General features: G+C 44.5%; 1 protein-coding gene across 1 annotated transcript in view; it reads right to left on the minus strand.

The window, feature by feature from the left end:
- Window positions 1-2481: 2481 nt before the first annotated feature.
- Window positions 2482-18057, minus strand: part of LOC126263628 (probable tRNA (uracil-O(2)-)-methyltransferase) — a 37842-nt gene continuing 22266 nt past the window's right edge. Inside the window, exons 5-6 of the mRNA XM_049960720.1 lie at window positions 15360-15611; window positions 2482-4185 (exon numbers count right to left, since the gene is read on the minus strand). Of these exons, the coding sequence (XP_049816677.1) occupies window positions 3286-4185; window positions 15360-15611 (1152 nt within the window). The 3' untranslated portion in view covers window positions 2482-3285. The remainder of the gene's footprint in view (window positions 4186-15359; window positions 15612-18057) is intronic.

Below are 18057 nucleotides of genomic sequence, written 5' to 3' on the forward strand. Positions count from 1 at the left end.
CAATTGGTGGGCTGCATACATGGCTGGTGTGAAGCCTACAGTGTGCACTGCCACAGTACAGCCAGGTGGCAGTCTAAATATGCTCCAGGGGAGGGATTTTAATGTGGCATTGAGTGGGTGTTTGACCTTTCATAGGAAAGTGGCGATGACTGCAGTGCCGTTTATTGTGATAGGCACATTCATTGTCATACAAAGGCACACTGATTGCCTATCAGTGATGTTGGTATCGTCCAACACTGTGGTGGCTGTGTGAGGCTACAATGTAAAAAGCCTGTGTGCAAAGCTGTGGCTGTTAGACTACAACACAGTGCCTCACCTATTTTACAGTCACTTGGGGCTACAATTTTAAAATCATTTTTTGTAATTATATGTATTTATGAGTTTTGTCAGTAATTAGCACTTATAAAAACTGTATTATGATGCTAGAACAACAACTAAGAACTAATTATGCAAAAGCTTTGTAGTAAACATGCTGGCGATGTAAGGGAAATTCTTATGAATGGAGTCCAAAGAATACCTTCCTTAAAATAACATCGTTGAGTGAGTGCACACAACCACAGTAGTCGAGGCAAAGTAGAGAGCTACAAATCATCTGTGGTCGGATACAGATGTGAAGTGTTGGCACACTAATGACAAATGGAGATTGTTCTGGAGTTGGTTTTGTAATACACTCTTGGGGGGGGGGGGGAGGGAGGGGGCAGAATTTGTAGATGTGATGCACAAGTGCAGACACTCAAATTATTACAATTTCAGAAAATATGGATGATTTGTTGAAGAGAAAGATCTTCATATTGAACAAGTGAGTAACACACTGGTCAACCTCCGGCCCTTGTGCAAGCAGTTATTCAGGTTGGCAATGATCAACACAGTTGTTGGATACCCTCCTCAGGTTGTAAAATTCTGTCCAATTGGCACATTAGATCATCAAAATCTCAAGCTTGTTGGAGGGCCCTGCCCCTAATGCTCCAAACGTTCTCAATTTGGGAGAGATCTGGTGATCAGTATGGCTTGCCACGAAGGGCAACAAAAAGGGTATGGAATATCATCGACATACCACTGTACTGTAAGGGAGCTGCAGACGACAACCAAAGGGATCCTGCCATGAAATGAAGTGGCACCACAGACCACCATTCCTGGTTGCTGGGCTGTATGGCTGGTGACAGTAAGGTTGGTATCTCACCACTGTCTGGGGTTTCTCCAGATATATCTTTGCTGGTCATTGGGGTTCAGTTCAAAGCAGAACTCACACTGAAGACAGTACTCCTCCAGTCAATGAGATTTCAGGCTGAATATGCCCAACACCACTGAAAATGGGATTGTTGGTGAACACAGGTCAATTGTAGACAGCACAGGGGACACTGTGGAGCCTGCAGTCTCCATTCTGTAGGCTGCCTATTAATGGTCCTTGTAGTCATTGAGGCACCAGTTGCATGTCAGATTGATGATAATGATGAATCCAGTGCTGCGAGTACCTCCTCTGATGATTGCTCGGTCCTCAACTGTCACTGAACAAGGTCGAACACTTCCTTCTTGATGCTGTATTCAGCCCTGGTTCACCCATATGTGCCAACATTGTCAAATGCTGCCATTGCTCGTATTCAAATACTTCAATTACTCCAACCAGTTTCTTTGAGTCAAGTTACATGTCCTCTCTTAGACATATGCATATATTGTTCATGCATATCTATGAGGCATAGTTACTGTCCAAATGACCACGAAATTTGCAAAGACTTTATGCCATGGAATCAACATATCCTGCTTACAGTCCTTGCCTGCTGCCTAGTGAAATTGCACTGTAGTGTCACACATCCATTTATCAGCCACCAAAGTATACAATTTTGCGTTTTCTGTTGATACCTGTAAGAATATCAATTTGCATAACTTCATCATGGTGTGTCATTTTTTTTTTGTTTTAGAGTCCATGCGGCCAGGCAAAATATACAAATGTATGGGCACAGTACATGGTTGTTAGCAGATTTGGTAAATGAGGAAGATTACTGTATGGCACAAGTTATTCAAGATGTCTACTAACCAAGAAGAGCCTGTTGCCAGTAATACCATAAAAAGAATTACACTGCAATGAAGGCAACTCGCCACAAAGTAAGGCCAAGCCAATTATTTTGTAGTTGTGTACAAGGCTTGCCAGCACAGTAGTTAATTTTTTTTGTTATAGTGTTGTTTAATCAAATCATATACTTAGTGAGAAGCTAATTGATCCCAGTCATTAACCGTCACCAGGGTCCCGCCCTTTCACCAAACCTTGTGAGAAAGCCACAAGTGAAAGAAATAAGTAAAATAAGATAAATCAAATTAAATTTACAGTTAACTTTCATTCAAATAATTACTGGAATCAGAAGTAGCAGTAATACTCAATATTGTGCAATAACGTGTGTGGGCTAAACATTCAAAACTACTCACTGGATAAGCAAATGGGGTTATCATCTGGACCACAAAAAAATTTATGAAAATAACATTCGTAAATACAGTGAAAATAATCTGTATTTATCTAAAAATACATCTGGCACAGACAATACATTCTTTTAATAATCATTATCTTCACAGCCTAGCATACTTTTACAAACCTCACATGACAGAAAGCTGGCATAAACAAGAGTGACACACAACATATAATAAAGGTTTCTTTACTTACATAGTCGTTAGATAGGAAAATACAAAAAGAGAAGATTCTAGCAATCATTCAGTGTGAGGCAAGAAATATATGGAAAACAGTAGGAAATGAAAATAAAGATTTTGGCAAAATGTAATCAAACTAGCTGACTGATCAAGAAACCAGTCCACACCCTTAATTTCAGAATTCTATTCTTGGGTTACATTCTTCAGAATATCACATAAATTATGAAGGAAAATGACAGATAGCATGTGAACAGATATGTTTTTGCTACATTCAGATTTACATAATACATGCTATAATTATAGAACATGTATTTTCAAGTGACTTCTGGAATTAACACATTTGTTCTGGAGTGAAATGAATCGTAGTAATCTGCCCTGCAAAATAATTATTTATGATCATATGGAGTCCTCTTTAGCAGTTTTCTCAGGATTTAAATTTTCAGCGAAGTTAAACTTTGTCACCCTAATGCATATTCTCTACAGAGTTACTTCAAAACTCTTCTATTACAGTCTTTACACGTATCTTTTCTCTTCATTTAGATTCATAGAGCTTTGCCTCCCATTTATTACCAAAAATGCAGATCCTGAATTCACTTACCATACTTCAGTATTCAGTATGAATTTAAAGTCCATGTTATTATGGAAACACAATTAGTGTTTAAAAGTACATATTTCATCTGGGAGGAAGCATCCATCAGGATGGTTCTCATGAAACCAACATGGCTTAATTTTATGCTTTAACACAGAAGATTCCTTTTTTCTTTTGCTGTGTTTATTTTTTGCAGTTTTGTTGTGCACATTTTCTGGTGTTCTAAATTGTACATTTCCATTGTGCACAAAGAATATATGATGACTGTTTTTTAGTAATGTTTGCAGTCCTCCACATTCATTCTTAAATTGTTGCAATAGACTGGTGGGTATAGCTGCAGCTATTTCACCAATGCTCATAACACCACCAGCATTCCACATCTTTTCTTCACCATTATCTGTCATGACTTTAAGTAAGCGGCGTTTGGCAAGCAGATGCTGTGTTACCATAGTGACAATTTGGACTCGCAGTCCGCTGTCTAGCTGAGTACAGTTACGAACTCTCTCAACAGATTCACGTGCTTTAAATCCTGACATCCACTCAGAACTACCATTTTCACCTACATTTTTTCCTTTATCACTTTTACTTTCTAGAAGCTGAAGAATATTTGTGTGAATCATGTCACTTTCTGTTTCAATGTGAGTTCGTTTGGCCCCAATAAGGCAAATCCTTTTCGTGGATGGTATTTTCAGCCGATCTATCTGAATTTTAAAACCACAAACTTCACAAATATATTTTAGATATTCCAAGTAATCTGCATACTGGCTAAGTTCAGTGTTCTGCCTCTGGTATTTGTTGCCAGTGAAGTCATAAAAACAACATGGTAGTAAAAAGAAGCAGCATTTGTAAGAACTTCTGGCAGCTATTACAGGAATCCAGGGTGTTAGTTCATCAGAATGATTGCCAATAATCCAGTCAGTGTCAGGAAACAAGAAGTTATCTGAAGGTGTGATAGTGTCAACCTGCAAATACAAACACATTATTAGGCTTGCCAGCTAACTGCAAGTTATTTGATACTATAGGGTCAATTATGAAAGTATAAAATGAAAAGCATTACATTAAATGACAATGCTCACCAGACAAAGCAACAATTGTAGTAAGACTGAAGGGCAGGCATGTTAACAAAATACTCACTACAGAATGGCAAATAAAAATCATATGACACACTCACCAAAGGACAAAAGTAGTGTGGTACGATTCAGTAGCAGAAATAATGTTGATAAAGTGCGAAACATGAGGATATGTAAGAAAAGAATGATAATAGTATGCATATAGTGCAAAGGCGATATGAACCCAAGGAAATAGAAAGAAGGTGCAGTGTGATGAATGGGTTGAATGCTCCAGGACAAAAAGAGGAAATTAGTGATGGCAGGGGTAGGGAACAGCAGTATTAAAAGTTAAAAGAATGACATCACATGTAAAAGGTGGTATAATGACAATACAGCTAGGAGAAGCAACTAAAATATACGATGGGAGGTAAACAAAGACTAGCAAAGAAGTTCAAGGGTTTTTTTGGTGGAGGGTGAGGGGGAGGGAGAGGGGGTGAGGGGGAGATAGAGAGATAGATAGAGAGAGCAGAAAATGGGAGAATAATGGGTACCACATTGAAATGTATATGAGATGAATGGATTTATGAAAAGGGTAGTTGCTACTCTCTATATAGCAGAGATGTTGAGTTGCAGAAAGGCACAACAAAAAGACTGTTGGAAAGTTAGCTTTCGGCCAACAAGGTTGTAGTAGCCACCAGAAAGATCGCGGGAGGCGCACATTGGCACGGCGCGTCACGGGCGGTAGTTGCCGCAAGTAGAGTCCCGTCCACCAGAGGGCACGCGAGACTTCGGACGCAACCTCTGCCGGCGTAACAACAAGAACAACAACAACAACTCCAGCAGCACGGGCCGTGCCCAGTCAGTCAACATCGGGCATGCCTAGGACACAGTCCCGGTCTACGCTAAGTGAAGTGCGACGTAAACGTGAACAGTGTTACTACACAATTGGCGACGAGTAGGGTCGTTCTTTCGCGTGTTGCGTCGTTGTTCCGGTTTCGCAGTTTCTCCACGGTATGGAGGATTTGGTGCGAGTTTTGGTTGCGCAGCAGACGGAACTCATGGCCACCATGAAACAAGTGCTTCCGGCGTTGCTCTCCACGCTGTCTGCTCCGGCGCAGTTCCCTCCTCCCTTTCCCCCGTATGACGAGACGGCGGAGGCTTGGGACGCATATGAACATCGCCTTCGGCAGCATTTCCAGGCGTTTCATGTTGCCGATGCGGAGGTATGTCGTGCTCTCTTCTTGTCTTGGATATCTCCCTCGCTGTATCAAGTTTTGCGGCAGCTAGCGCCGTTGCAGGAACCCTCGTCCTTGTCTTTTGACGCATTGTGTTCGTTGCTGTCTTCATATTATCGCCGCCGCACGCATGTTGTGGCGGCTAGGGTCGAGTTCTATCAATGCAAGAAACAGCCCCATCAGTCTTACCGGGCGTGGGCCGCTACCCTGCATGGTCTTAGTCGCAAGTGTCATTTTGTCACGGAGCAGTCGCGAGAGTCGTATGCCCACGTTATGGTACGCGACGTCATTGTTCGTTCGGCCCCTGATAGGGAGGTCCAGACCCTTCCCTCGAGGAAGTTCTGTCAATCGCTCAATCGTATGAAGTCTCTCACGCGGCAGGTCAACAGCTGGAAGCGTGGTGCGACGTCGCGGAGGTTCAGGGTGGCGCGGCCGCGTCCACTGTGTCCGGGGTGGACGACGTGCGAGCGGTACAATCTGGCCGTTACGGCCGCTCCCGCATGGTGCGTAAACAGAATTCCGGCCGCCGGCCCCTGTTGCCGTCCTGTGCGTCGTGCTATATACATCACGATCGGTCAGAGTGCCCCCAGCGTTGGGCCGTTTGTCGCAAATGTAATAAAAAAGGTCACATTGCTAAAGTTTGCCGCTCAGCCGCAAAGGCATTGAAGGAAGCAAGTACAGAGGACATGGACGTTGACATTCAGGAAGTTTCATCGGGCCAGGCTCCCGACGCATCGGCCCGCAAACTCTTTATCGAGGTGTCGGTTCGGTCACGCCGGTTACAACTGCAAGTAGATACGGGGGCGGCAGTTTCGTTGTTGAATGCACAAACTTATTCCGACCTTGGATCGCCCCCGTTGGCGCCAGTTTACCGGCGTCTCCGCGGTTATGGTAAACAGTTCATTCCCCTACTGGATCAATTCACTACCGAAGTGACTTACAAATCAGTCACTCGGCCTATTACTTTTATTGTTGTCAGTGATGCGAGCTCCGCTAACCTTTTTGGCCTGGATGCCTTTCAAGCTTTCGGTTTTTCTATTGCTGACACCATACAGTTGGTCTCCGAAGACGTTCCCTATCACTCATTGGAATCTTTGATCTCAGACTTTCCAGATATTTTTGAGGAGGGCCTGGGGCGTGTTTCCGATTTTGAAGCTCACTTAACGTTGAAGGCGTCGGCTCGCCCGCGTTTTCTACACGCGAGACAGATCCCCTTGGCTCTCCGCCCTCAGCTAAAGGAAGAGCTAGACCGGCTGACAGCCCTAGGGGTCGTTCTTCCCGTTTCTTCCAGTGAGTGGGCTTCGCCCCTCGTTATTGTCAAGAAGCCCTCAGGAAACTTAACGTCTTTGTGGCGATTTCAAGGCCACCATTAATTCCCAATTGGTGGTGGACTAACCTTTGCCTCGTGCTGATGAATTGTTCTCCGTCGTGGCGGGTGGCCAATATTTTTCGAAAATCGATCTGTCGGAGGCTTATCATCAGATACCTCTTGATGAGGACTCCAAACGGCTGGCGGTCGTCAACACCCCGTTTGGCCTTTACCAATACCAGCGGTTGGCTTTTGGAATATCCAGTGCCCCGGCGATATTCCAGCGTTATCTTGAGCATGTCACGTCGACAATCCCTCATTGTATTAATTACCTGGATGACATAATTGTCACAGGCCGCAGCACGAAGGAACACTTGCACAACCTTCGCACCCTCTTTCTCAAATTCAGGTCTGTGGGCTTGCGTTGCAACCTGCATAAGTCAACCTTCTTCCAACCGTCCATTGAGTATGTGGGCTACACCATATCTCGGCATGGCTTACAGCCACTAGGAAGTTTGGTCCAAGGTATCGTCAATCTTCCTCGGCCCACTTCGCTGAAAGAGTTACAAGCTTTTTTAGGCAAGATAGCCTATTACCACCAGTTCATTCCCAGGGCTTCCACTATAGCCCACCCCCTGTACTGCCTTCTGCACAAGGGTGTTCCTTTTGATTGGTCGCCTGCATGCGAGCGAGCGTTCACCTCGTTGAAGGGCCTCCTCACTTCAGCCCCTTGTTTGGCTACTTTTGATCCCCGTAAGCCGTTGGTCCTCGCTACAGATGCTTCGCAGTATGGGGTGGGGGCGGTCCTGGCCCATCGCAATGCAGACGGTTCCGAGCAACCACTGGCGTTTGCGTCTAAAACGCTTAGTCCCGCGCAGGCCCATTAATCCCAGGTGGAAAAAGAGGCTTTGGCCATTGTCTACGCTGTTACCAAGTGTCACCCTTTCTTGTACGGCACGAAGTTTCAGTTAATCACTGACCATAAGCCGTTAATATCGTTATTTTGCCCCGCCTCTCAGATTCCGGATAGGGCGGCCCACAGATTACAGCGCTGGGCCTTGTTCCTCTCTAAGTACCGTTATGACATTCATTTTCGCCCTACAGGACAGCATGCCAATGCCGACGCTCTTTCCCGTCTTCCGGTGGGCCCGGATCCTACGTTCGATCGAGAGGAGATTATGTGTTTTCATTTGGATGTGGCATCCCGCCAAGCAGTTGATGGCTTTCCGATCACTAGTTCTCGAGTCGCCAGGGAAACGGCGGCTGACCCGGTTCTCCGGCAAGTAGTTCGCCTCATTCAGCAGGGGTGGTCCTCCCGCCCTCCAGGCCGGGCCTCGGACCCTCTTCGTAATTATTTTCTTCTACGAGACCGCCTCTCGGTCTTGGAAGGAGTTCTCCTTCTGGCTACCGATGATACAGCTCCTCGCGTGGTTGTTCCTGCAGGTTTACGAAGGGAGGTCCTCATGTTATTACATGCGGGGCACTGGGGTGTTTCCCGTACTAAAACCTTGGCTCGCAGACATGTGTACTGGCCCGGTATTGACAGAGAAATTGAGCACTTGGTGGCCGCCTGTTCCCAGTGTGCGAGCCAACAAGCATCTCCCAGGGCAGCGTTCTCTTCATGGCCGCCGGCAACACAAGCATGGGAACGTGTTCACATCGATTTTGCGGGCCCGTTTCTCAATGGCTTTTGGCTCATTGTCATTGATGCTTATTCCCGATTCCCATATGTGGTTCGCTGCTCCTCAACCACTTCAGAAGTTGCAATCCAGGCACTAGCAAAAATCTTTTCTGTGGAAGGTCTGCCAATCACCCTGGTCTCAGACAATGGACCGTAGTTTATTTCGCAGACCTTCCAGGATTTTTGTAGGCGCTTCGGTATTCGGCACGTTTGCTCTCCCCCCTTCCATCCACAATCGAATGGGGAAGCCGAGCGCATGGTGCGCACATTTAAGACGCAGATGAGAAAGTATGTGCACGAATTTCCTGCAGAGGAAGCCTTGATGTTTTTCTTGACGGCATACCGGACCACACCAATGGGCGACCGCAGCCCCGCAGAGCTCCTCCATGGGCGTCAACCTAGGACTCTGCTGCACCTCCTCCGGCCTGGTCCTCGCCAGTCTTCACAAAACAAAGTCCCTGGCTTTCCACTGGGTATGTCGGTCTGGGCCCGTGGGTTTGGTCGCAATCCACGTTGGATACCGGCGGTGGTCCTGCGCCGAAATGGCCGCCGGCTCTATACCTTGCAGGCGGGGGATGGGGTGGTACGTCGTCACCAAAATCAGCTACGTCCACGTTCGGGCACCCACCCTCCGACCTCTCGGACACCGGCTTCCCCATTGCCGGCACCTGTATTGGTTTCACAGGGGACGTTACCTCCTCTCCCCGCTGTGACTCTGCCGCACTGCGATGGTTCTCAGCCTTGGCAGCCTCCAGTAGCTCCAGCACCGGCATTGCCATCATTCGAGATGCCCCAGTGAGAGCCGGTCCCCCTAGCAGGTTCGGTTTCTCAGGGGGCTCGTTCACCTGTGGTTGTCCCTTCCCCCTCGTCCCCACCACTGGGTCTTGCCCCTCCCGAGGTGGAACGGGATCCGGAGTTCGACAGCTTGTCACCCGTTCTGTCCCGAGCTCCGGTTGTGGGACGACGGGGGCCTCTTCGTGTGGGTCACTTCCAGCCGTATTCGAAGGTTCCAGCTCGAGGGTTGGCAGATCCCCTCGACTCCGGCCATCCAATGGATGTGGAGGTCATCGCTCCTGCCCGACGCTCCACCTTCCGACGCAGTGGATCACAGTGGCTTCACCCCCCGAAGGAGGAGGAGTGTAGTAGCCACCAGAAAGATCGCGGGAGGCGCACATTGGCACGGCACGTCACGGGCGGTAGTTGCCGCAAGTAGAGTCCCGTCCACCAGAGGGCACGCGAGACTTCGGACGCGACCTCTGCCGGCGTAACAACAAGAACAACAACAACAACTCCAGCAGCACGGGCCGTGCCCAGTCAGTCAACATCGGGCATGCCTAGGACACAGTCCCGGTCTACGCTAAGTGAAGTGCGACGTAAACGTGAACAGTGTTACTACAAAGGCCTTTGTCAAAAATAGTTATTTCTGCCCCCCCTTCACCCCCCCCCCCTCCACACGCAAGCCCACCATCTCTGGCAGCTGGAGCCAGACTGTGAGCAACAGCACATTATGGGAGGGGCAATTGGGTGGGAGTAAGGAGGAGGCTTGGGCGGGGAGGGGAGGGATAGCAAGGTAGGCGTGAGGGCACTAAAGTGCTGCTGGAAGCATGCAGGGATGAGGTAGAGAGTAGAGCAGCTATGTGCAGTGGGGCAGTTGGATGGAGTGGGGGGTAGTGGAAAAGGAGAGAAGTATAATTACTATGTGTGTTGGTGGAATAGAGGGTTGTGTAGTGCTGGAATGGGAACAGGGAAGGCGTTAGATGGGTAAGGACTATGACTAATGAAGGTTGAGGCCAGGAGGGTTACAGAAATGCAGGATATATTGCAGGGAATGTTCCCACCTATGAAATTCAGAAAAGCTGACATCAGTGAGACAGGCTGTGAAACAGTCACTGAAATGAAGAATGTCATGTTGGGCGGCATGTTCAACAACAGAGTGGTTCAGTTGTTTCTTGGTCACAGTTGTTGATGGCCATTCATGTGGACAGAGAGTTTGTTGGTTGTCAGGCCCATGTAGAATGCAGCGCAGTGGTTGCAGCTTAGCTCGTAGATCACATGGCTGATTTCGCAGGTAACCCTGCCTTTGATGGGAGAGGTGATGTTTGTGACCAGACTGAAGTAGATAGTGGTGGGAGGATGTGTGGGACAGGTCTTGCCTCTAGATCTATTACAAGGACATGAGCCATGAGTCAAATGGTTGGGAGCATGGATTGTGCAGGAGTGGACGAGGATATTGTATAGGTTTGGTGGGTGGTGGAACACCAATGTGGGAGGGGTGGGAAGGATAATGAGTAGGACATTTCTCATTTCAGGGCACAACGAGAGGTAGTCACATCCTTGGCAGAGAATGTAATTCAGTAGCTCCAGTCATGGATGGTACTGAGTCATGAGGGGAATGCTCCTCTGTGTTTGTATGTTGTCTATTTTTGACAAAGGCCTTGTTGGCCGATAGCTAACTTTCTGACAGTATTTTTGTTATGCTTTTCTATGACTCAGCATCTCCACTATATGTTGAGTTGCAACTATCCTCTTCTTAATATTATGATAGGATTTATTTTACTTTTACTGGTATATTGTTTTTATGACACCTGCCTGTGAGTCACTTGTTAATTTTTGTAATTTTTTTCATCATTCATTCGTTCACCCTTACCTCAATTTCTTTTCAGAGTCATATCACTATATGCAAATCTCTGACATACTGAAAGTCTTAAACAAGGTAAGGGAAGTTCTCATGAAATGTTTTGGATGGTAGTACTGAAACTGTAGTACTGCATTTGAGGCTGAGGCTGGTTTTGAGGCACAAGTTTAGGCAGCAGTTCCCAACATAAGTATGCCAGTCTTACCCTGTCAGTTGAGACAGTAGCAGTTTTACCATTTAGTACAGTATTCAGAGTTTGTTCTCCTGTTTTGATTACCTGAGGCCTGTATAAGAAGTTTGCAGAGATGGTTTGAAACTGTCTGTAAGCAAATAACATGCACACGTCTGCAGATCATGAAGCATGAAGGTAGTTATTCTAGTCTGGAGGCTCAATGTGTGCAATATGGTTCCTCAGGCAACAAATGAAATCTAATGGATCATGGCCTGGTAGCTGTGCAGATCTTGGATTGACGAATTTTCTGGGCAGTCAAAGTGTTTCACCATATACGGAGTATCTGGTTTGAAAGTAGTGCACAGCCAAATAAGATCACAGGTAATATAGTTTTCCAGCTCGTGGCATGAAACATTAATGGAGCCTTATTGCTTGCCTGGTAGTTACTGGTTGTCCAGTGATAGAGAGCATCTTGGGATTTGCTGAACTGGTTCAATACCTCTGACTTGAATTGTCGGCACAGCACATAGTAATGTGCAGCAGACTACTGAAAAGAAAAACCGAGTTTGAAATTAAAATAAAGGCTAGCATCTCTGCCAATATGTTTTCAGCTGATATAGCCTGCAGCCAATGGAGAAAATGATCAATGGCAATTAACAGATGAAGTGGACCTACAATATCAATGTGCTCATGCTCAAAAGTGCAGTGTCACATTTGGAAATTCACCAATGGCTGCATGCACATGATGGACTATTTTACTGCACTGCCACTGAAGGCATGCACTAGTGTACTCGTGACAGTTCTGCTGCAAAACCAGGCAGATAAAACATTTTGACACCAGATGAGTCAATACTGTAACACCATGGTAGCATAGGTTGTTGAGGCTGTTGAAAGAATGTTTTGCGGAAAGCAGATGGCAGAAACGAGTGAGACCTTCCATTGGAAATGCCACGATACAGTTTGACGTCAAAACCAGGAACAGTGATAAGTTGTAATTGAAGGCTGGACAATATGCAGTAGCTTCTGGAGTCCATCATCAGATTACTGTGCCTTTGTGAGCTGTAGAAAATCAATAAAATTTGTCACACTATTAATCTGCGACAGGCAGTAGGTGACCATGTTGTTTACGTCAGAAATGTGGCAAATATCAGTGCTGAGTAGAGAAATAAATGCCAGGTGGTGTAGTACCAGGGTCAACAGTTGTTGTTGTTCCATTCGAAGACATAGATAAGCAGTTTCTGACCAATAATTATTGTAAATTCTCTTACTTCCAACTGTGGTAGAAAGTACCGGGTTACTTTGTATAAAGACAGAAGCCCACAATCATATGAACCCCATTCCTGTTGAGACATGGAGAACTTTTGAGGAAAAGGCAAGTGTTTGCCAAGCACCATTGACTTGCTGCTGCAACGCCGCACACTAGTCTGATTGGTATCAAATGCTAACGCAAGAGGTGCATCCAGTGTGGAATGTTGCAGAAGTGCAGCATTTTCTAGGCTTTGCTTTGCTTTGCTGCATTAAAAGCAGAGTTCATCTCAATTGTCCAGTGGATGGGTGAACTTCCCTTAGTCTTGGGTCCAGTAAATCTGCATTTAGTGTTCTTTCAAGTTGGTTGAGGGGAGACGGGGGTGGTGGTAGGTGTCACCAATAAAAATTTAGCATCCCTGAAAAACAATGTAGCTCTTTGATGGTTTCAGGCTGTGTGCTCTTCATGACAGCTTCTACTTTCTCTGGAAGCAGTAATGACCCTGCATGCAAAATTAAATAATCAGAAGAGGTGATCTGCAGTGTTCAGCCCCACACCATGCTATTCTAGGCATTTGAAAATCTTACTAGGTGTTGCTGATGTCATTCTGCTGTGACTGAAAATATGAGGACATCATCCAAGTTTGCAGAGCAGAATGACAGCCCCTGCAGCACAGAATCGATGACCCTCTGTCATGATTGAGCAGCATTGGGCAAACCAAATTTCATGTAAAGACTTTCAAATAAGCTGAGTGGTGTGATTATAGTAGTCTCTGAAATGTCTCCGTCTGCCACAGGAATTTGCGTAAAGGTCTTTGCACTGTCTAGCATACTAAACACAGCTGCACCAGTGAGAGCACAATTGTATTCCCTTAATAGAGGCACTAAATATTTGCCTGGAATTGTCCTTGCATTCAATGCATGGTATTCACAACATGGGCACCATGTGCCACCCATTTTGGTTACCAGATGGAGGAATGAAGACAAAGGATTAGAGAAGGGTGAGTAACATCTTCCCTGAGCATTGAGTTAAGCTTCACCTTTGTGATGGGGAGCTAAACATTTAAGATGGCATGGAACTGGTAGGCCACTGGTAATTTGGATAAAACACATAGTGTTATGATGTGCCTCCCTCAGCATGTCAGGTCACTGAGTTATGGTTGGAAACTGGTCAAGCAATTCAGCATATCTGCTTTCAGCCACCTGCACTACGAATCATGGTACTACGTCAGAAAGCAGCCGTAGAAATTCTGGTGACACTCTTGACGAGCTGTGTAGTTGCTACATCAGGTAACAGATGGTAATATGCCAGGAAATCAGCTCCAATTAGAGGCTCTGTGATATCTGTGACAGTAAAATTCCAGATGGCGGTGTGACACAGCCCCAAGTCCATCTAAACATGTTCTGTTCTGTATGTGACTACTGATGAATGGTTATTGTCAGAAAGGTAGAACATAGTTGGCAGCCAGCAATTATACAGAAAATCTGTGGAAACTGCACAAATCAGAGCCTGTTTCCAAAAGGAATTTCTGTCCTATTTTTCGGTCACTAATATAGAGATGCTGAGAGACTGTCCAGCAATCAGATGCATGTATGTCTGGCTGCCACTAAGTTTGGGTAGTCATGCAGTTAGGTGCAGTTGCACACCTGACCCCCAAATTTCCAGTGATACCAATATGTTGTAAGTGACTGCTCTGTGTCACTTAGAACCAGTGAGTTTGTTCTGGAATGACTGCATGATCTTCTGTGGTAATGACCTCTATCCTTGCTGTAATTGTATCAAGCCAGCAGTTCACTCCTTTGACTAGCCATAGTGTCCACTTCATCTGACAGCTAATCATAATCCACCCACCTCACTGGTGATGATGAGGCAGTGTTGCATGCTGATGTTACTTTACTGACTGAAAGTGACATTGATGAATCCTGAATCCTGTGAGCCAGATCTGTGATGGCATCCCAGGGAATTTCCCTCTGAGATATTACAACAGCTTTCACCCTATCTGGAAGACAGCTACCTGCAGCATATGCTGCATAATGAAAACTAGCTTTAATATGTACAAACCAGAGTGTCGTCAGACTGTGAGGCCAGAATGACAACAATCGCATAGCAAGTCATTACACTGTCAGGCACTCAGTGCCCTTGGAGTCTTGCATTTCAGTGTTTCGAAAATTTGTTGGTCAGTTATGATACATTGTACTACTTCTTCTAGTATCTGTAGACTGATAATGTTGGGGTCACCAATGTCAGAGCAGTTGTGGCGATATCCGTCTTAACTTCATACACCTGTGTTCAGGTGCCTCAGCTGTGATAACACACAAATTATTGAAATAATTGGCACTCATATAACTCTGAACAACAAAATTTAAACAGATATATGTGCAATATAAACTAAACCTTGAGACTTACAAACTTCAGTAAATTAACGCTAAGTATGATATGTGTCTATTACACAAGGATTCTCACTGCTAAATAAAACAACCACCAATGTTGAAACAAGAACGGCTCTGGTGGCTGGACAGTGAACTCACTGATGCCTATGAAACACAGTAGGTAAGTGTTTTATTTACTGTAAACACCTAGCTAAGGAAATGTATTACACTGCAATCTAGTGATTGCCCCCATGAATTACACTTGCAGGGAAGAAATTACCTTTGGAATGAACTGACAGCTCATGTGGTTAAGAGAAAAGAAAGTATATTTAAATTAGCAGCTTTTCACCAGGCTGAACCTTTTTCAAAATTTTACATTTCGTTCATAAAGCCACAGTAACATTTAAACAGACTCTCTTCCTGTACAAATTTTAATTCACCTGGAGCTTTGTGGACTCAGGATAAACATCCCATATGGATCTTTTTCTAATGTCTAGGCCTTTACCCACATGGCCTTCACTACTTAATATATACACAAGCAATCCATTTCCACAGCCAAGATCAACAAAACTCTGCATCCATTGTGGTCTCCCAGCTTCCTCCTGTTGTTTTTGCCACAACAGCAATAAATAAGTTGCTATAGCCACATCTTCATAAACAAATTTCTGTGGATCTGTTCTTTCTGGCCAAATCTGAAAACAATAGAAACCAAGTATTAAATTAGGAAATGGGCATACATTGTGGTACTTAAAAAGGAGCAGAAAAAAAGAGTTCTTCATGTTTAAGTAATAAGAAGTTTTTATCAAATGTATCTAAAGTTATTTTTTTCTAGGTATTGTCCACATCATGTGTTGAGACTACTGGTGTTTCAACTACTGTTGGAGGCAGCTTTCATCAAGATGTCTACTTGTTGTTTGTGGAGTTACTGCTTCATATATATTATCTGAATATGTCTGAGAGTCATCAAATACAAATACCTGGGTATAGCACTTTGTAAGGATATTAAATGGAATAATCACATAGATTCAGTCATGGGTAAAGCAGGTGGGATGGACTTTGGTTTATTGGTAGAACTCTGGGGAACAAAGTTTCAAGATCCAGCTTTAAATGATTACTGTATGAATATACTACAACCACCTACATATCACTCACATAGGGATCCTGAAGATAAGATAATTACTGCATGCATAGAGGCATTCAAACAATCGTTCTTCCTGCATTCCATACATGAATGAAATGGGAAGAAACCCTAATAACTGGTACAATGGGATGTACCCTCTGCTATGCACCTCACAGCAGTTTGCAGAGTACAGATGTTGATGTAGATGCAGGCTCTTGGCATATAACATTTCGGTTGGGTTACATGCTGAAGGAAGAAGGACATCTCATCCCCCCTGGGGCTATTTTATGTTAATTTTTATTTGGTTATCATTAGTAAATCTGGTGGAAAGCTGCCATCATGACACAGTGTGCTTACAAATTAGCTGGTGGCACCTGGTGCCCACAGGGTGGTGTTTACGATGGGCAGTGGGGCAGCTCTACAAGAATGACGGGCCCGCTACGCTGCAATAACTGGCAACCAATGTACCCCTTCTTGCAGTTCACATTTAACATTGCTTTGCTATCTTGATGGCCCCTCTGTCTTTGTTTTTCTTTTTTTTTGTTTTGCTTAGAGGTAAATGGTTGCCTAGCTAAAACAAGGGCTTGATTTGACTGCACGGATCTGCCACACTTTTCTTGATGTTCATCATCACCAATGTAGTATGTTGACCATGCCACAGGCCTTGTAATCCCTTCAGAGGTATCAATGGATCTATCAACATTATTACACACACATCCAGTGAGGTCCAGCACAGAGGGATGCACCTGCCAGCACCAAGCCATAGGGGTGAACACCGGCAGATTGATACTACTTGTATGAGATTGCTGATGTGTACTGCTTACTCTCTGATGGGCTTATTTATGATGAACTTGCAATAATTGGCTATTTTCTAGATATTATTCTGTTATTCCTGGATTCTGTTTTCTGGCTGTTGAAGTTTCGTTTGTAAGTGGACATGTCTATTTTCCTAATGCAGTGTAGTCTCTGTTCTCTGTCTGGCTGCATGTTGCAACTACTGTGAGTACATTGATGGCATGTGCATGCAAAAATGGAGTGGTTTGTATTGGAATGCCTGACAAAGTTAGTATTACGCATCATTAACAGTTAAGTTATTCAGTAAAACTCCAGATTTAATGCCAGGCATATCCACCTCTAGAAGTCTCTGTCTCTGTTTAGTTCAAGACGAGTTAAGATCTATTATTTTCTTTGACTGATTTGTATTTAATCGGTGTTCAAGAAGCAGACATTTAACAATATGTATTACTTGTGCTCCACAACATTTATGTTGATAGTACATCCTTTTCACCCATAAAGAACAAGTAATATATTCCTGATGTACGGCATCCTTAGTGTAACCCAGGAAGTTGCCCAAGTAGATAGGTTTGATCCCCCTCGACATAGAATCTTAGCCATCATATCACTAACATCTTCAACATAAGGTATGAGGGCCATTTGCCATGGTGGTTCTCCCAGGGTACTCTTAATCTTGTACCTTGTTGTCATGGGTTATTTAATAGTGTCTTGTTATAGGAATTTGCCCTGAAAGTGGTTCATACTATGGTCCACTTTTGAGTCTGTAAGTGTGGCCTCATTGTTTATGTATGCATCAACAGGTCCATATCATTAAACAAGCCCTTGTTTTTGCTAGTCTGTCAATTGCCATTAAAAATCAGAGGGGCCATAAAGATAGCAAAGCAGCTGTGCAAAATGAACAGTGTGGGTGGTTACAGGCTCTTTCTGTCATGATGACAGCTTCCACTGAATCCACAGATGTTGACAAATAAAAAAAATAATATCAAATAGCCTTAGGTAACCTTCCTCCTTGATATTATCACACAATCAAAACATAATATGCCAAAATAATGTATTTAAAAGAGTAACTACAAGAAGCTGCCCTAATGAAAGCTCCCTGCAACAGTAACTGAAATGCTATGATAGAGTCACAGACCCAAACAATTTCTGAAACAAACTTCAATCTGAAAAAATATGCTCTTATAACTAAAATTAAATTATAAAAATTTAAGTTTTTCCTCTCA

The sequence above is a fragment of the Schistocerca nitens genome, chromosome 1 (assembly GCF_023898315.1).
Source record: "Schistocerca nitens isolate TAMUIC-IGC-003100 chromosome 1, iqSchNite1.1, whole genome shotgun sequence".
NCBI lineage: Eukaryota > Metazoa > Arthropoda > Insecta > Orthoptera > Acrididae > Schistocerca > Schistocerca nitens.